We start from the raw sequence: 20,341 nt of genomic DNA on the forward strand, positions 1-20,341 counted from the left end.
CCAAAAGAGCTTTGAAAGGCAACTAACCCTTTACTCTGAGGAAAAAGACTGTGGTTATAGATCGAGTATCACTAAGCAATGTCTGATCAGGGGCAGCTGAAGTCTAATTAGAAATGCAAGGTGACTGAAATTCCTGATAGAAAACCTACGAGAGAAATTGAATTTATATTAGAAAAATTATTTGCAGACTTAAACCTAGAGGAAACATGTCCTTAATTACAGACTCAACTTCATCATTAGAGTATCATCAAGATTGAACTGATTTTGTTAATTTGGTAATATTACACGTTCAGATAAATTTCAAGTGTTTTTGTGTTCTTTTTTATAATAACGGCTTTATTAAATTCAATTCAGTTTATCTATACAGCGCCAATTCACAACATGTCATCTCAAGGCACTTTACAGTTCACCAGATCATCCAGTCAAATTGATTCAAAGTTTTCTATTTAAGGAAAACCAGTTGATTGCATCGACCCATTGACTCCAGTGCAATCCCTCACACTAAGCATGCTTGTAGCGACAGTGGAGAGAAAAAACTCCCTTTTAACAGGAAGAAACCTCCAGCAGAACCAGGCTCAGTGTGAGCGGCCATCTAGCGAGGCCGACTGGGGTTCAAGGAGACAGAAGCAGGGATAAAAAGCAGCTGTAAAAGGCGGCCCCGTCCAGGAAACACACAGCCAGGCAGACGAGCTCTGAGCCAGCTCCCATGCCACAGGATGAAGAGAGCACATCCTGCCAGTCACAATCAGAGAAACAGGACTACACTGGAAAAACAGGGTGATCTCCAACATCTATAAACAAAGGTGTTGATGGCAGCAGCACAGCTGATATTTCTCTCCAGGATGGAGTCACAGCCAAACATTTAATGCTCTTTAATACTTAGAGGGGAAAAAATATGAACACTCTTAGAAAGTAGAATATGACATGCAATCCATTGAGTTCTGTATAGAGAATACTGATAAATATACAAAAAAGGTTTTTCATATTGAATACAAAGATTTTAAATACTTTTCAAACTTTGGTACAATCACTGCTTTGAGTTCAGCTAATAGGATATGTTACAGTCTCTGTACGCCAGTAAATGATTAATCAGTTACTAAAGTAGGTGACAAGTATTTCACTGATGGATAAATCACAATTAATCTGATTGCTTCAGACCCAGATCAAACCGCAGCACTTGCATGGATCCCAAAATCATCACTGAGTGGGATCTTCATTTCCCAGCTTGATGCTAATTTTATTTTCATCTGAAATTTGAATATTTTAGCCCACCAACTGGCACATTGATTTTTCATTTTTATTTCCAACCAACTTTCCATCAAAATATCAGGATATAGCACAATCACGCCATGATCCTTTAGGTCATACTTTGCTCCACCCCACCCCTTCAAAAGTCATTACACTATACAGTCAAACTTTGTGGGAGTCAAAGCTGGAAGTCGCCATGGATAAGGCTCTTGCCAAATCTTCCCACTGTGTTTTTTGCCCATTACTCAAGACAAAATGCCTTCATGTTGCCCCAGCTCCTTTTTGTTGGTTGGTTTTTACTTGTTAGCCACAATCTTTAAATCAAACTATGGATTCTCAGTTGGCTTCTCAATTAGGGCTGAAACAATTAATCTGATTATTCAAGATTAATCGACTATCAAAATATTTGTCAACTAATCTAGTGATAAATGAATTGTTAACTGTAGTGTAGAAAATGTAAAACTTGTCTTAAGCTGACAGAGAAGTAATATCAAAATTGTAAAAATATATATAGAAATTTTGTATTTAAGATAAGAATATATATGTATTTTTGTCTGACTATATGCTCTATCCAGGAACCTTTTGTGAACTGATTATTAATTGGTTAATTGAAACAATAATTGATAGATTAATCGATTTGCAACATAGTTGTTAGTAGAAGCTCTAGTCTCAATTAAGTGTTGCTTTAGCAGAATGCTTTGGGTCATCAAAACACAGACCAACTGACCGGTTTTGCTTAAAAAATCTTTCTTTATTTAGCAAAAATTATAATTTACTTGAAAAGTTTCCCTTTACCTACTAAAATCCCAAAAGCATGATGCGCCCAATACAATGTTTCATCATGGGATGGTGTTCTTGTGTTGGGACCTGTTGGGATAACGCCATCTTTACCATTTTCCTCAGTGTCCAAGAAGTAGTGTTGTGCCGATGCAAATTTTTGGCCCTGATACCGATACCTGGCTGTGCAGTATTGGCCGATACCATCTGTTTGAAATTGATGTGTGTGTGTATATGTGAAGAACTGCATACTACTTGGATTTAAAATAATTACCATCATGACTTTGTCAAGCTGCTGCCTACCTTTGTGAAGCAGGAAAAAGGCTAATACAAAGTGAATCCAGTAGTTTTCATTGCCTACCTGGAATGGGTGACAATAGTTGAATAAACTTTTGCCTCTCAAAACTGTATCGGTGCCCTATTTGTTGGTACTCACCGATAAGGATACCACCATTTTAGTGCTGGATTGGGGCCGATACTGGTATCACATCGGTGCAAGACTACCAAGAAGTTTTTTTTTTTGTTTGTTTCTTTTTCCTTAAACTTGCCCTTTTGGAAAACTCAAAACATCTTTATAATTGAGAAAGGACCAATTTAGCTTACCACCATTGGCATATAAATGTTTTTATGAATGGTTGAGTCCTCAGACTTGAGTGCTGTAAAAGTGCAAGTGATTTACCTCTGGTCCCTGAATTGTGTTAGACCCCTGGATAGATGTCAAGAAATCTTCAGAAAAACTTGCTGAAGATTTGGCTGTCGCTGATTTAAGCCTGTTTGCGGTTTGCCAAGATATTAAAATCATTGTCATCGAACCTTTTGTACTTTGGCTTGAGAAGAGAGTTAAAATAGTGCTGAAACATGCCCTGAGGTACTTCCCTTTTTGTGGTGTACCATGCTTTAATGTTCTTGTTTGTTTTCTTGGATATAGAAACTGAACATACAGTGTCCCTTACCAGACATTGTGTGTAAACATAAAAAATATAAAAGAAAATGATCTAATTCAATCAATTTCAAAGATTTCTCACTGGCAATAAAACGGCAAACAAAGCTGTTGTTTGTACAGTAACCCGATAATCTCAAATTAGCAACCATTTTGGAAAGAAACAGTTTAACGAATGAAGTCTAGAGAAATATTTATATATTTCCAAAGCACATTTGCTTGCTTGTGTCCCTGCTTTCCCACAATATAATTAGACATCGTTCACACAAGCTAGGAAACTGTCTCCGTCTCTGATCTTAATAGGAAAATAATTTAACACCACAGTTACAGAACTGGAAAGAGAAAAATTCAGTTTTTTACTTGCCGATAACGTCACACTTGAATAAAGACTAAAGCTTTTCTTCTGTGTTTCATCTGTAGTCTGATGAATAATAAAACAGAGGAGGGAGGAAAGGGTGAAATTTTTGTCTTACTGTGTCAGTGCGTGGAAATATCTATTTGATTATCAGTCCTATATCTGTAAAATAATTATAAAAATGGAAATGAGAAGAAATATTATCTTTCTTTGCTGGGATTTTTACTTCCTCTTTCTTTCAAATTCTTTGGCCAGGTAACGCTAAACACCTTCACTGTCTGGACTGGTTTGGTATTCCTTAATTCTATCCAACTTGTCATAATCTTCCCTGTAGATGGTGACCTGCCTCCTAGTATTCTCTTTAACCCTACTGTGACTCCACAGTTAAACACTGTCTGCTATTAAGCCAACCTTTTGCCTCCTCTTACAGTTCTGATAGGAATATCAATTTTTGTTTGGTGTTCCAAATGCCAAAAGGAGATATATTTTAAGTAATTATTTTAGATGTTTACATGCATTGAAACTCTTTGACTTGGATGAACTAGTTGGATATCTGAACATTTAAGTCGTATGGAAGCGACAAATTCCAATGGTTGCATTTCCAAATTCTCCCGAGTGGTGCCTGACGTTACATGAGTGAATATAGTGAATGTGATTGGTTGATTATCAAGGGGGCGGCATTGTTGTGGCGGAAGGTTCACAAGCATGTTTGGTTGTGGCCTGTTTGTTGGAAGCATCTTGCTAACCAGTTAGCAACTTAGTGCTAGTAGGTTCCCAATGGGAAATTACATTCTGTCCAAGTAGCACTTAACAAAAACACAGTCAAGGAACGCTATGGACAGCGGAAACATGCAAGAGGAGGAGAGTTTTATGTCGGAGGTCGTGGATGAGTCTCCTCCATCATACATTTTTTATTTAGAGAAGGAAAGCTGGGATGCCAGGGAAGTTTTGTTTGGTGTAGAAGGCTTCCAGCAGTACATGTTTGAGCCCTTGCCTCGCTACGCTGCCAGTTCAGTTAGCTCTACGCCTGCCGTAGACACAGACGTCCATCCCCGTGAATACTGGGATGGAACTCAATGGGAAAATAAATAATTCTTATTTCTTATTGCGACCGTTGCATATATTAGCTGGGACATATGATGATCCTTTGACCGAAAACATTTGATTGACAGATGACCGTTGATATATGATTGGCCAGATTTAGGCGTACAAGCTGACGTATAACTAAATGGCCTATATAAAAATACCAACAGCCACGAAGAAGCCCCCCAGCCACCGCCATGCCGGCGCCCCGGGGACGAGTCCGCGGGCCCCGCCGGCAGCCGGCCACCCTGAAGTAGGGCCGGGCACCGAACACCGCCCCCCCCACAGCACCGACCGAAACGCCCCAGCCCCACAGAGCACCGGCACCAAGCCCCGGCGACGGGCCGCAACACCCACCGCAACCGCACCACCCAGGAAAAACACAGAGGCGGCCCCGCCCGCGGCCGGTTCGCAGCGGATGCGCGTGGGACCCCCCCAAAACGCCCCCCTGGCCAAAAGCGCAGCCCCACCCCACCAAGACCGACGGCAGCAGTGCGCAACGCAACACACCGCGCACAGAATCAACCCAAGAGCAGAAAAGCCGCCCGGCGCAAAACCGCAAGAAGAGCAGACCGCAGCAGGCGCAACCACCCCCTAGTTCTGTTATTAGTATGGCTGGGACTTTTACAAGTTAATTTCGATTAATTAATTAGAAACATTTTAACACATGAAAATGCAGCACTACAGTACCAAACAAAAGTGAAACATTTCTTATTTTCAACATTGTCATATGACATTGTTTCGCCAAAATTATATTCATCACCTCGACACAATTTGTCTTTGAAACAGCCACTGGAAACAGAAATGTAGTTCAATCCATCTGCAGGGGACCAGGAGATCAGGATTATACCACGCTATGGTCTTTACCACGCTTGGAAATTGTCTTCCTTCAGGCAAAACAATACAGCTTTATCGACTAAAACTGGAAGTTCTTATGTATTTAATAATTGAGGATAAAAAAGTTTTTGAGTTGAAAAGGTAGTTTATTTTGTCGAGATGTGGTTTTTAAAATGTGATTAAATAAGAACAGACCCTGTAAATAACTTGATTAGAAATGTCTTATTGCGGTCCACTACCAGTTATTTTGGCACTTTCTTCCTGAAAGTACCGGCAGCAGTCTTACGATCATTTAAAATTTTCAGGGCTAGTTTTTGCCCAAATGTTGACCTTCTGCCTGATGTCTTGAGATTTCACAATTTTTTAATTAGTTAAATAGTTAATAGTTAATTAGTTAAATCGTTAAATATGTTCTTTTATAAAAATAGCTTTCAAAAATGGTTCAAATTTTATATTTCATTGTATGTTTAAACTTAAAAAAGGAATTAATATGTAATTCCTGACAATCCATCTCTGTTTCAGATAAACTTTGGCTTCTTGGTAAATAAATGTTGAGGCCTGTGTTTTTATTAAAAGTATCGATCTTTCTTTTTCATCATGGGCTGATATTTCGAAGGACAAGTTACATGTTTGTCAGTTTACTGATTAAGAACTTATTTGCATTAAAGCGGCATGCAGAATAAACCTCTTATGATTGTTTGAATGCCTGTTCTGATCATGAGGCTCCTAAATGCCCTGTTGTGTTCAACTCTGCATTATTTTATCCTCATTTGATTTGGTAAATGAATGCAAGCTTATGAGAGGGGGAATAAAACTGTGGTAGATGGTATGGCAGCAATATTTGTGTTCAGATGCCAAACTGAACATTTGGTGTGTCTGACTTGCTGGAGATAACGCAAATAGAGGAGAACTAGATAAGATGTTTGCTGGTTTTATGAGTTAATATATTCATGAAGGTCACAGAATAATAAGACGGAATGAAAAACAAAAACATTGCATGACTTGCAGTAAGTTTAGTTTGTTGCTGACCCAATATGCTTTTCTTTCCATCTTTGAAGCCTCATAAGACAAAAATACTAAACCAGCAGTGGACCTGGGTTTACTTAATACTGAGTTTACGAAATAACCGGAAGTTTCTGTAAAGCAAAAAAGATAAATCCTAAAATGACAGCGGCTTGAATTGCAAAGATTTAATTAAAGGAAGTAAAACACTCTTTGAACGAGATTTGTATTTGATCCGAGTAGTTGATTTGAGTGTGTATGTATGTATTTATGCGTATATATGGACAAAATGAGAACATTTCATTTTGTCTCTCATAGTTAAAGTTTACCTATGGTGAAAATTACAGACCTCTCATTATTCTAAGTAGGAGAACTTGCACAATCAGACTAAATACTTCTTGGCCCCACTGTAACTATAGTTGAATAAACTGAGGTGTTGTATAACACTTTCGAATGTCTAGCCGGCCCGCTCAATGCTGGATGCCTGTCTTCAATAAAATAAGTCCTCATCTTGGAAATCTAATTAATTTGTCACGAATGGCCCCTCTAACCCACATAACTGACTGAAACAGTAAGAGATTTAAACGTTTGGATATAAACTCCCTCTTATCTGTGGCGAGGTGTTGCATGATAGAATAGAAAATCCCTTTATTGTCCCACAATGGGGAAATTCTGGTGTTTACAGCAACAAAAAGATTATAGAGAAAATGGTCACACAAATATGGACGGAAGTGTATGGCACTACCAAAACAACTGGAGCAACCTTTAGCCGTTTGAGTGTTAGACTTTCCTCTAGGCTTTCATGGCTCCTGTAAATGGTCAGGTTTTTCCTTGCCGATTTTGATTTTTGACCCTTTTTATTCTAAACACTATCTGCATATGAAAAAGTTGAGCTCAAGTTCATTTGATTAGTGGTAATAAAGTTTCAGTTTACCTGAAACCTGCTTATTAGATTGTTAGTTAATTCTGCTGCTTTTTGTGTTTTGGACTGAAAGTGGTGACGTGTTATTTGGGTCATTTCTAGTATTTGCAGGTGTTGCTCTACCCTTGCAGCATGCTTTGGGTTATTGGGGCAATAATGTTTCTAAGAACATTTGTTCTAGATGCGGTTGGTATTGCTCAAAGCAGTGTTACTTCAAAACGGTCACAGCTCAAACTTTAGCTTAGGAGATTAGTGTAGCAAATGTAATGATTGGGACTTTTCTTCGTAATTGTAAAGCTTGGAGTTTAATGGATGAACTTTGCTTATAGTTTTTTTTTCTTTCTTTTCCTGCAGGAAAATAGTAATCAAGATTGGAAAAAGGAAAAAGCGAAAGCCAGAGTCTTCAGAGGAGGAGTCTGATGATGATCCCCCCCTTTGTTACGCTTCTAAGGATGACGACTCTGTAAGTAGCAGCTCTTTTGGTCATGTAGAAAGCTTGAAGCAGCAATAAGCCCTGTTCCATTTCCCTGTGTGCTCATTGCATCAGGTGTCAACGTAGTTGCGTTTAACTGAGTTAATCTGGTTCAGATGTGGTTTCGGTGTTGCTGCCTGGGGTGTCACACATCGGCTCGCCATTCGGCTTCTTCTATTGCTGCTGATCCTCAGAAAACTGAGCGAGGATAGTGGTTTGGTCAGCCTAGCTGCTGTTCATGCTGCTGCTGAGCAGAGAGGAAGGCTCACAGCTTTAGCCTGAGCCCTTTCAGGATTGACTGTGGTTCATTCAGAGGTCAGATAGTGGGTGGCTATCTGAATGTACACATTCCTTCTGTATGTCAATGATGGAGGAAACCGACGGTCCAGCTGTACTGTTTAAAACACACACAAAAAAAATCAACCTCATGTGAACATGTTTTCTTAACTTCTTCTTTTATAAATCAGATTTTTACTTTGATTTTTGGGAAATATGCTCTCAGATATTTTTGTAAATAGCTGACGTTGAATTTAGTGCAACATTGAGATTAAAGGTCCCAGATGTAATAGACTGAGATGTGCGATCGACATGTGGAGGAGGCATTGTTCGCTCTCCACCCACGCTTCCAGCCCTCTCCCCCTCGTCTCAGACCTATCCGGACTCTATCCTATAATGTAATTACCCTCGTTAAACGGTGCCCCTGGCCTTAATTAAAAGCGTCTGTTGATGACTCATTTAAGATGATCCAGTGACAGAAGTGGAGGTACTGCGTCCGACAGCGACAGAAGCGTGCTCTCCTCCGGGCTTCGGCCTTGCTGAGGTGGCATGTGGCAGGTTTGACTCCCAGCTCGTGGTCAGCTTCAGTTTGCAGATTTGAGGGTCTTTCTCCCTCAGGGATTTTGTAATGCACATCTAATTAACTTTGGCTCAGTGGCATTTATTCCTAATTAACTACATATTATCTTTAGGAGGGGCTCGTGCATTGATGCAGGATGCAGCAGCCCACACATAAGATAATTATAAAAACTTGACAGGAAGGCAGAGACAAAAGCTGGACTTCAAAGCTCTCATTGTTTTGATTTATATGCGTTTGCTTTTCCCACATACATTTTTTTCTTTCGACTTTTGTTCTTAACTGTAATTAAAAATAGGTTTTCAGAACATTGTGAGAAAATAAGTGACATATCTTATAATTTTATCACAGGCGTCCCCATCAAGATTATTTGACCCCAAAATGATCAAAGTCCTTTTATAAATACTGAGTCTCAGTTTGATACAACAATCCTCTTAAACTTTTTTTTACAGCCAAATATTATAGATTTCAATAACTAGTGATAGAAATGCATGCATGCATTCAGTATTACTGTAGATGTTATGGCTAAGAACCAATATTTAGAATATACTATATCTTTTTCCCTACCCTTTGGATGCCATCAAAATATCATCGCTACAATTTCTTCTTTGTTTTAATTAAACATGCTTGAATCCTTCGTTGCATCACTATCACAATTATTCAGAAAGGCATACATCACTGACAGCAAGACGAAAATAAACATTAGTTGTTATACCGGCCCAGTTTTACCTTTTGGATCAATGCTGATATGTTTAAAGGTGACTGGTTACGCCTGCATTTGACTGGATATTAAGTGCATCCCTAAACAGCGGTTCAGCTGCTTTATCTACGTCATTCTCCTATGCAGGTTTCTCTCTTGAAATTATATCAACAATTTTGCTCAACAGGCGGCGTTGCCCAGACTCTGATCTCTCTGTCAATGTTATTGTTGTCATAAAGGATGAATGAACTTTGATTGTTTGGGAAAATCCTGATTTGGTGAATTAATAAAAATGTGTGCATGACCTAAAATACAGTTTTCTAATCTGTGCTTTGGAAAAACGGGTCATAGACATCCTGCTGCTAACTTTCAGTGCGGCTAGTAAGCTGTTCCAATCAAAACGCCAACAGCAGATGTCAGGAGCTCAGCATATCCAGCTCCAGGAGCTCTTCATCACCAGCTACTAAAACGTTGGAGGCGTTTATGTGTTTGGTTCATGCCAATGGAAACTTTCTATGCTGCTTTATTTTAATTAATTATTTTAATTTAAATATTATTGAAATTATTTCGGATTTCAGTTCAGACAAAAAAAAAGACATTAGTCCAAGAAGCGCAATGCATCTGGACCTTATCCACACATGTTCATGTTTACACAGTAATGGTTGTCAGCCAAATGGAAAACAGTAGTCTTGTATTAGGAAGAACTTTCTTTTTTGTTAATAGAAATGTTTCACATCATGCTTTGCAGCCTTGTTAAAAAGAATCTCTTAAAGAAATCAAACCAAATCATTTCCTTCATTAAAGCCAGTTTAAACCTTTTTTTTGTTACATTTTTATGGTTTACCCCAATATGCTTCTATCGGTTCATTATTTTGCATGTGAATTTGCCTCTTCCTTGTTATTGTTCTCCAGAAGAGGCGGTCGAATCGCCAGGTGAAGAGGAAGAAGTATGCTGAGGAGCTGGAAGCCAGGTTGTCAGATGAGGATGTCAAAGTCATAGTGAAGGCCAAGAAAACCAACACTGCTGCATCCAAGGAGCCTGCTGTTCAGCTCTTTGTGGTGAGTATCAACAAACGGTTTTAATTAAAATTTGCATCATCAACCCAAAAAAATCTGGTTGCACTTAACAATCAAAAATCTTGTCCTTACATCAAATTATACATTATTTTATTTATGCAAACCTACAATTGAACTACAGATAATTTTAAAAATCCCAAATATATCTAAGATGTTTTTTACTATGCACCCAGTAGAGTGTCATTCCTCTTTGGGTTTTTCACAGAATTTTTCCCAGAGTTTGTGTTCCTCTATAGAACACTCTATAGAACCTCACACTGGAGGCCTTGATGCTCAATTCCGATTTTTTGGTGAAATACGTTTTTTTTTTTTTTTGGATTGCCGTTTAAATTTCCAAATATATGCGACTTCTATGTGATCTCCTGTGTGAACTGCATTCCTACAGTTTAACCGTCCCACATGAGCAGTAGAAGACGCAATGACGTCACAAGCCAGCAGTGCTGGAGCACATCTAGCGATCTTTCCTAACCTTAAAACCTCCATCTTTTCAAGATGGTAAAAAAAAAAAAATACTGCTCTGTGTTTTTTTTTTTTTTGCCGCTTCTGTGTAGGAAGAAGCAGAATAGTGACATAAGTCGGTTACCAATGGCGTTCAGGTCGGATGAATGCGACCTGGCCGTTCTGATGCAGGTCGCATTTGAAAAGATCAGATTTGTATCGGATTCAGGACCACATAGCCAAGCGGCCTGGGTCGCATTGGAAAAAGTCGGATCTGTGTTGTTCAGACTGTCATGAAAATATCAGATACAGGTCACATATGGTCAAAAAAAAACCTCAAGCTGCTGTGTGAACGTAGCCTTAGTTTATATATAAAAGGCCAATTCAAAACAAGGGTCGTTATGTAGGCTAAAAGGCAAATATAGTCTAGTCTTATGCACAGATTCCAGGTCCAAGTACGTAATGCAGCATTGTTTTGTTTTAGTAACCAGCCCCAGAAATCACTTGCACACTTTTCCAAATAATATTTATGACCACAATGTGACAATGTCAGAAATCAGAAGGGCTTATGAAGAGTGTAGCTAACAGCGCTTACAGATGGAGCTGAAAATGGCGATTGCAATGAACTGACCCACATTCACTATGTGGCTGACTAAACCAACGGCAGGAGGAGCTTTTCTTATTTTAGTCCTAATTAAACTGATTAAAGTGAGGTTCAGTGTTTTTTACTGCTTTGGTCTTAAAATGGGCAGATTAAAAGTGAGATTAATTTAGCCTCCGACGCTCTGATTGATTGTTTGTCATCATAAACCCACCCCAAGCAGGGCTAACTGTTTGGCAGAGAGAGAAAAAACCCTCCGTCATCAGCCAGTGGCACGGTTAAATAGGTTCCTAATGACGTGCACACAACGGAGGTGCCAAGACTCTTCGGTGAACACTATTATCACCTCGGTGCCATATTTAACAAGTTTTCAGTTTTGTGAGCAAGGTTTTCATAAAAGCAACTAAGGAAAACCGTAGCAGCTTTGAAATATAGCACCTGTTCTGCTGCAGGCAGGGAAAGGGAAGAATTCCTGTTGCTGTTTTATATCATGATGACTGTAAATCTTCCACAAATGCTTTCTATTAATTATATCTGAATAAAAAAAAAAAAGCTTAGAGTTAGCTTGAGTTCTATCAGTAATTCAGTTGCCCTGCAACTAAAGGAGACGTGGGTGTTGGACAGAAATCAAGGTATTCAGTTGCTTATGTAATAAAGTGCAACAAAAAACAGTTAGAGCTGAAAATACATATAAATATAGCTGAAAATAGTGTAGCTCTGTTTGATTATTTTAAACTCAGGGAAGGCAGAAATGGATTTTGAAATATTTCTGTCAATTTTAGCAGGACATATTGGGTTAATGACCTTTTCCCTGAAAAAGAAAACCCCAAAATAAAGTCATATATTCTAATAAAGTAGAACTAATAGTCTTTCTTTCTTATTAATCCTAGGCTTCAAGATAGAGAAAATATATTTTGTTGTTTTGTTTACATGGAGGAAAATGTTTTAAACATTCTACAAGTTATCTTAAATGTTTTTTGGGTCTGTGTGTGCGTTTTGTTAAGTCTAAATGTATTTATTCTGGATGAATTTTCAAGTCAATATATTTCTAAGTTGAACTTTGTGGGAAAGTTGGACCCAAGATTCTGTTCCCCAGGCTTACGTTCAAAGTTATTAAACCTTAAATCTGTCATGTCTCTAAGGAGAATCCAACAGAGGAGGATGCTGCTGTTGTCGACAAAATCATGTCTTCTCGTATCGTCAAGAAGGAGGTAATTACCCATCACTTTTTATTAAAAAGGTCATTTTTCAGAATCCGCTTAATCTTCATTTTCTATGATATTTATTGTCAAAATCTTTCCTTTCAACATCTTCTAGGTCTCTCCAGGTGTGATGGTAGAAGTGGAGGAGTTTTTTGTAAAATACAAAAACTAGTAAGTTTTACTTACTTTGCTTCTGTTCTTTAAATGTTGATTTAAAGTTTTAACGGAGCATAAAACTACATAGTAGCCCAAATTTGATCATAGGATGTTATATCATTTTGACACTCTTCATTGTTCCAGGTAATTCTGGTTCTTTGCTTTCTTGCTAATATCCTAAACCTCTGTCACTTAATTGGAATCAGAATACCTCCAAAAATCCTATGGTACTAATAACATACGGGAGAAAAACTAAATTTTATTTTCACTAAGCATTTTCCAGGACTGGAAAACTCCTGGACTTTGTATGCTTTTTTCACACAGAAAATGTTTTTTTTTTTTGGATTTGCGACTAATCATGGATGGTTTTAACTCACAAATGTCCCCAGTTCCATTAAAAATAATAAAAAAAAATGAATATGAAGGACTTTGTTTTGCCTTTAAAAGAAAACGTCTGACAACGCTAACTTTAGTTTTAGCAGGATGTCTGATAACATCCAGAAAAGTCCCAGGGGATTTTTACATTGAGAAAATTCTAAAACACCACTTACGTGGATACGTGGCGTGCAAAAATAGTGCATAAATGTCAATTACGGGGGGGGGCGGGTGCTGAATCACTTGAGGGAGGCGTTATATAGGTTGATGACAGGTCTGTCAAAAAACAGGTCTGTATATACTGCATGTTACAAACAAGGAATGCCAGGTGTCAACTAAAGTATTTTAATATGTTTTTTCTTTTTTTTTCTTTTTTGGCAAAAGCCTAGCCTTTTTTTCTATTTTAGAAATGTCTAAAATTATTTGAAACATGGGTAAATGTGATTAGCTTTTCCTCAGACTCTGGGTGCATAAACAGATGCTGATTGTTTTCTGTGTCTGTGTATCAGCTCCTACCTTCACTGTGAATGGGCCACAGAGCAGCAGCTAGAAAAGGACAAGAGGATTCAGCAGAAGATCAAACGCTTCAAGATGAAACAAGCACAGAGGGCGCTCTTCTTCACTGATGTGAGGCTGTGTGCCTGGAAAGGGGCTCTCCCCTCCATTTGCACAATGCTTTATTTTTTCCTCTGTCTAATATTTCTAATTAGGCCATTGTTCTTTTGATCGTTTAGGACCATTGCGTTTAGTATGCAGGTGTTGCAGCGCTGTGTGTGGATATGAAAACACTCTGTGTTTGATTTGTGTGGGATGGCACATCTGTGTGTATTCATGTGAATTTATTCACTTACTGAGTCGACACAGGAGAGTCGTTTGTTTCCAGATGAAACGTGGGAACTTGAATTTGTTCACTTATTTAGCATCTGTTTCATCTCTTTTTGCGTCTTCTGTCTCTCTTAGATGGATGAGGAACCTTTCAACCCTGACTATGTTGAAGTCGACCGAGTGCTGGAGGTATCGTACTGCGAGGACAAAGACACAGGCGAGGTAAAATAAGTCTTCTCCCTTTTAAGCACATATCAGCGTAGCCTGTGCGTTTCTACCTTTTATTCTGGAACATGTTTTATCCCTTACCACTTTAGTTGGCTTTCTTCCTTTTAATATGTTCTACAGCGTAATGATATCTTTGAATCATAGAAATGCCCAAGGCCACCCTAATGGCCTGCCTCTCAGCCTTTGAGAACGCTACAAAAGCAGAGCTTGGCCTCGCTCTAGTCTTTTACAGTGACTCTCTTCTGTCTGCTGCAGGAAGTGGTGTACTACCTGGTGAAGTGGTGTTCTCTGCCTTATGAGGATAGCACATGGGAGCTGAAGGACGACGTTGATCAAAGCAAGATTGAAGAGTTTGAGCGGCTGCAGGCAGCCAAGCCAGACTCACGCAGAGTGGTAAGCCTAACAGGGCTTCACATCACATCTCATTTAGAGAAGCAGAGACCGATCTTCTCCCTTGTTTTAAACACGTAAAACGATTGTTTTCTTTTTTTTTTCTCCTGTTTGTTAAAACTAAAGACCATCGCTATGCCTTTAAAACTGTGCTGTACTGAGATGAGCAAATTATTTCTTTTGGTCTGCTGCCTACTGGTTGTGCGGGGAATCTAATAAACACATGACATGTTCTCATTGTTATTCTGCTGTTTTAAGAAGATTTTTCAGTTTTTTTGGAGGATTTCTATTTTGCGTTCTTTAGGAAATATCTTTTTCTTTCAGAATAGTCTTTTAGTACTTTCAGAAATTATGTAATCTTGTAAGATTTTTTAAAGGCATGTCTTGAAGAAAACATTTTATTCACGTTTTTTTCCAGTTATTTGAAGTGTTTGAATGGTTCTTTTGTAATAGTTCAATGAACAGCGTTTTTGTCTCCTAGGAGCGACCTCCAGCCAACCTCTGGAAGAAGAGGGAGCAATCGAGGGAATACAGGAATAGCAACACTCTCAGGGATTACCAGCTGGAGGGGGTCAACTGGCTTCTTTTCAACTGGTACAACAGGTCAGTTTTAATCCATGTCAAGGAGAGTGTTTATTTGCAAAGGTAAAGAAATACTTTGTTTTATGCTACATATGATTTTTTTTTAAAATATACTTAAAGAATCATATGCCAGGTAATACATTCCGCTCATTTAAGACAAACCTGTGTGTATTCAGATTATGGTCATCATAATAATAATTAATTAGCCCTCCTGGTGACGTGGAGGATACTTATTTGGGCTGGTATGTGGTGAGAGTCAGAGAGTCAGATTTGCTGCTGAGATGCACACAGCTGCAGAAAAGTTCATTTTTTATTTGTTTCTTCAACCATGACTACTCAAGCAACAACTTGCATCTGGAGCGAAGTGTCGGTGCTTGCTTTAACCCGGGAATTGCTTTAGTTATGTGTGAGCGTGCAGGAGTTTGCTTATGCCTACGCAGAGAGATTCATCAAAACTGGAGGGCTGCTTAGGAGGCCTGTGGGAATATCTGCACGTTGCAATTAGCGTGAAGACATATTACCCCCACCCACTGGACAGCTAAATAAATGGACTGTAGAAGCACACCACACAGCTGAGAGATTAAGGTTGCATTTCAAATGTGTGTTTTTTTGTTGTTTTTACTTTGATTACCACTGATGATGTCGTTTTGTCCCTCGGTGTTCAGTTTATTGTTTTAGTGTCTTGGGAATAATTTTCATTTCTATGTGTTCTCGTGATAAATGTACGGCACTTTCTTTCTGTCATGCAGCAACATGGGAATATCTTAAGCAGCCCAAAGAAGCATCGCAGCTGTTTACTCCACTAACCATCTTCTTCTCACCTCTGTCAGGCGGAACTGTATCTTGGCTGACGAGATGGGCCTAGGAAAGACCATCCAGTCCATAACATTCCTGGAAGAGATTCACCGTATTGGCATCAAAGGGCCCTTCCTCATCATCGCCCCCCTCTCTACTATTGCAAACTGGGAGAGAGAATTTCACACCTGGACTCACCTCAACGTCATCGTTTACCACGGAAGCATGATTAGCAGGCAGATGCTGCAGCAGTATGAGATGTATTTCAGGGATGCACAGGTAACGTCATGTCTCAGACGACTCCCGGTTTAATGTTTCCTCACTGTGGCTGCATGGCTATAAAAAACGTTTGATGACAAACATTTTGAAGGACATGGGTCATCCAGATATATATATATATATATAGCTATCCGTCACTAATGCAAGACACTGGTTTTTATATTATTTCTAAAATATAAACTTGACTTCATTAATGAGAAAAGGTTTGCTGACGTCTGTTGAAAAATAATTTTACTTTATTTCAATCAAGATGATTGAATAATTTTATCTATCAATTAATCTCTATCTATTAAAAAAATCAGATTAATCTTGTTTATACACACAAAAATTTGACTTTTTTAAACTTCTCAGGATAAACATTTCCTTTCATAAAAGCATTAAAGAAAAAAATCTGAAGAAAAGCTTAAAGCTGATGAAATAATTGATCTTTTCTATACACACAAACATATTATGACTAATTAAAAACATTGAAGAAAAGTAAATTTTAGTAAAAATTGCTGTTGAAGAGGACGTTTTCTAAAATAGATGATAAAAATGAAAAAAATCTGCTTTTCTTTTTAAACGGATTTAAACATTAAATTCCTGAAGAATTTATCAGTGGATAACAAAGGTAAATATAGGGTTATGGCATTTCTCTAAGTGGTAAAAAGTGACTTTAATTTGTGGGGTGGGTTTGGGTCGACTAAATATTGAACCTAGAAAGGAAGTGTGTTCAACCATGCATATGGCTACAGGTTATCCAAAGGTTGTGACTTTGTTTACATGTCAGAGACTTCCAATGGAAAAGATGTGTTCTAGATCATTAGCATCAAGTATTTCATGACGGAAGCTGTTTTTTGTTTAATACAGGCAGTTGAAATATGTAATCTTTAAAAAGAATTAGTTTCAAATGTTTTTTATTTAAATAATTTAAATACAAGTTGAGATTAATCCTAGATTGTCTAAAAAGCTTTATTATTTTCCTGAATATAAACAAAGAAGTGACCTTCTTTAATATATTTCTGTCAGATTGTATGAATGATAATTTTGCTCTAAAATTATCCCACGTATGCCAGACTAAATGGTGGAAAGCTCATCATATTCTGGGTCCTCAGTCATGAAAGGATATAGTTTTGTTTTTGACTGAATCTGTTGCTGCGTGTTGTTGAAGAAATTTAGATTTTCCATGAAACGAAGCGGCGACAGTAGGGTTAAAGTCAGAAAGCATAGGATTGTTACGTTTTCAGTACTATAAATGTACAAACATTCAAAGGCTCTACAGAGTTTGAATAATACCTTCTGAGTGTGTAAAGGTAATTTTTTTTTTTTTATACAACAGGTTTTCCTCCCTATTAGTGATGAGATCATTTTAATGAGGTTTTCAATATCAAGGTGTCATCCAACAGGAACCAGCGAGTGGCGCTTATGCTACAATTAGTCGACCGAGAGGTAGTTAGTGAGCCTTAGACAGAGGCTGTCTGTGGTTGGCAGGGCATGTGATATTTTGAATCAGGCAGTTAGGAGCTCTTAGCATTCAGACGAACCGTAACAGGAATTAAGGTGAGAGAGAGGAGAGCAGAGCCGCCATCCGGCTGTCTCCAAGGCAGCCTGTGATGTCATCGTCGAAGGGGAGCTCGCTGTCATTGCTGTTCAAGCATATCTGCACGAGTGGCTCCTCCACAGTCGTCTGCCGGCTGGCTGGCTGTGGGAGGGAGGGAGGGGGCACATGGGCAGCAGAGTATCTCTTGAGGGCTGTTGTCATGGCAATGGATACAAACGGAGAGGCAGGACGAAGCAAACCTTCCCAGACACACAACAGATAAATGGCAGTAAGACCCAACAAGCAGGAGGCAGTGTACTGGTTGGAGTAGAGAAGACGACCTCACGCAGTGTGGTATATTTAGGCTGCTTGTTTTTTTGTTTTTTATTGAAAGTTAAATGGATATAATTAGTTTCATTTATTTTTATAGTGACCCTTTGGAAGAAACATCATCTAAAGACATTACATAAAAGGTCTAATTAACCTATACTGCAAAAATGTTCTGAAAATAAATAAAAAGATCTGTAAATAAGTGTATTTAGCCTTAATGTGAGTCGGAAAATAAGATGATCTGCCAAATGAGTGAGCATTTTTATCCTTAAAATAAGATAATTGGAAATTATGCACTTTAAATAAGAAACTGTTGTTTTTTTATGTTAAATGTAATGTGTCTCACTTACCTGCTCAATTTAAGAAAAAATACACTTTAAGAAACATTCCTGACTTATATTTTAATTTTTTCCATGTAATCAAGCAAATTCTATATACAATTTTAGAGTTATAAATTATTTAGATTATTTTTGCTGGTGCAATTCTCAGTCATCAGGTCACATGTGTTTTGGAACATACTTTTTGTTTTTCTATGTAATATTTGAGATGCCAATAATGTGTGTCCAGTTGATAAATTACATACTTAAAGCGTCTTTATCGTTCGTATCTTAAAGGGTCGCCCCATTCGAGGTGCCTACAAGTTCCAGGCTGTTATCACCACGTTTGAGATGATCCTGGGAGGCTGCCCCGAGCTCAATGCCATCGAGTGGCGATGTGTGATCATCGACGAGGCCCATCGTCTGAAGAACAAGAACTGCAAGCTACTTGAAGGCTTCAAACTCATGAACCTGGTGAGGGAATCCTCCACTTGGATAGCTGCTCCAGGGTGTTGTGCAACTTTGAGTTGTAATTGGGAGAGTTTTTTTCAATTTTATTTTTTTCTTTCCTACTCTTTAAGGAGCACAAGGTCCTATTGACTGGAACTCCTCTGCAAAACACAGTGGAGGAGCTTTTTAGTCTGCTGCACTTCCTGGAGCCAGGGCGCTTCCCCTCTGAGAACAACTTCATGCAGGAGTTTGGTGACCTCAAGACAGAGGAGCAGGTAGGCTCATATTTTAAAGTTTTTGCTCGATAGTCTAGGGACGCAATAATTTATGTCAGCTGGAACTAAGCAGGTGTTGCTACATCTAAAAGCCACAGAAAATGTTTAACCTAATTCTTGGGAGCTGGCAGGGCCATGAAGTGACATAGTTTCAGTGCTTAAGCTTTCAACAAGGCCTTTTATTACTTGGCAAAAAAGGAAACAAATTTGCACCTGTTTGCGCGGCTTATTATGTGACAACATGCATATGACCTGTTTGAACCACAGGTGCAGAAGCTTCAGGGCATCCTGAAGCCCATGATGCTGCGTCGTTTGAAAGAAGACGTGGAGAAGAAGCTGGCCCCTAAAGAGGAAACCATCATTGAGGTGGAGCTCACCAACATCCAGAAGAAATACTATCGCGCCATCCTCGAGAAGAACTTCTCTTTCCTGGCTAAAGGGGCGGGCCAGTCGAACATGCCCAACCTGGTCAATACCATGATGGAATTAAGAAAGTGTTGTAACCACCCCTACCTCATCAAAGGTACGTCTGATTGAGATTGTTAAAGCTTCTGGTTGTTTAAAAAGTGGTTTTGAAAATTTTTCAACACATCATCTCAACAGATATCAGTATATTCTATTGGAGAGCAACATAAAGAAGGGTTTACACTGTGCAGTTAAAAGAGGACACAGATGTTTTTACAAAATAAATATTAAACTCTTGTTGGATGGTATGGCTGCAGTTACAGCTGTCTCTGTCTGTAGCAACATCTGTTAGCTTTGAATGTATGCAGACATTCACAGCTGTCTTTCTCACTACAGTCCTGAACACTGAATCCGATTGTGTTTCCGATCCGACAGAATATCATGTCGGACCAGGTTGTGACGTTTAGCGCTCATTGAGAGTTAAAGGGGATGATCATACCTGATATGATTTTCTGCAAGAGGGCTGCCTAGCTTCGATTGAAATCAACCCCAGATCCATTTTAGGTGGTTTACGCAGCAATTTGGCGGTAATTTAATTAAACGGACAGGAAAATACATTTTCCTAGACAGTTGTACAGCAAAATACCTCTGCTTTGTGAGAAAATACAAAATAAAACCTGTAAATCTTACGGAAAAACAGTCAGTTTTGGAGTTGCAAATCGCATATATAACAGGCATGGGAGTCGGGCACATAATATCAATGAAAGAAATAATAAAAAAAAAAGATTTAACCATAATAAGAGTTCAGTTGGAAAGAAAACGGACAGAGTAGCGATTCCCTCTGAGCTCCGCCAAAACATCAAGGGGCAGTAGAAAGCACAGTTTTTCACTCTGGAAAAAAAAAAAAA

The 20,341-nt window shown here is 38.6% G+C and overlaps 1 protein-coding gene across 9 annotated transcripts in view; it reads left to right on the top strand.

The window, feature by feature from the left end:
* chd9 (chromodomain helicase DNA binding protein 9) overlaps window positions 1-20,341 on the top strand; it is a 109,529-nt gene that overhangs the window by 63,301 nt on the left and 25,887 nt on the right. For 8 of the 9 annotated variants that reach the window (XM_038302987.1, XM_038302985.1, XM_038302984.1 and 5 more), the window contains 12 exons: window positions 7,519-7,627; window positions 10,102-10,248; window positions 12,448-12,516; window positions 12,623-12,678; window positions 13,548-13,665; window positions 13,999-14,085; window positions 14,347-14,484; window positions 14,963-15,084; window positions 15,894-16,137; window positions 18,601-18,777; window positions 18,885-19,028; window positions 19,296-19,551. In XM_038302987.1, the coding sequence (XP_038158915.1) occupies window positions 7,519-7,627; window positions 10,102-10,248; window positions 12,448-12,516; window positions 12,623-12,678; window positions 13,548-13,665; window positions 13,999-14,085; window positions 14,347-14,484; window positions 14,963-15,084; window positions 15,894-16,137; window positions 18,601-18,777; window positions 18,885-19,028; window positions 19,296-19,551 (1,667 nt within the window). The remainder of the gene's footprint in view (window positions 1-7,518; window positions 7,628-10,101; window positions 10,249-12,447; window positions 12,517-12,622; window positions 12,679-13,547; window positions 13,666-13,998; window positions 14,086-14,346; window positions 14,485-14,962; window positions 15,085-15,893; window positions 16,138-18,600; window positions 18,778-18,884; window positions 19,029-19,295; window positions 19,552-20,341) is intronic. The other variant, XM_038302986.1, reaches the window with a different exon arrangement.

The sequence above is a fragment of the Cyprinodon tularosa genome, unplaced genomic scaffold (assembly GCF_016077235.1).
Source record: "Cyprinodon tularosa strain WSP-4 unplaced genomic scaffold, ASM1607723v1 ctg50, whole genome shotgun sequence".
NCBI lineage: Eukaryota > Metazoa > Chordata > Actinopteri > Cyprinodontiformes > Cyprinodontidae > Cyprinodon > Cyprinodon tularosa.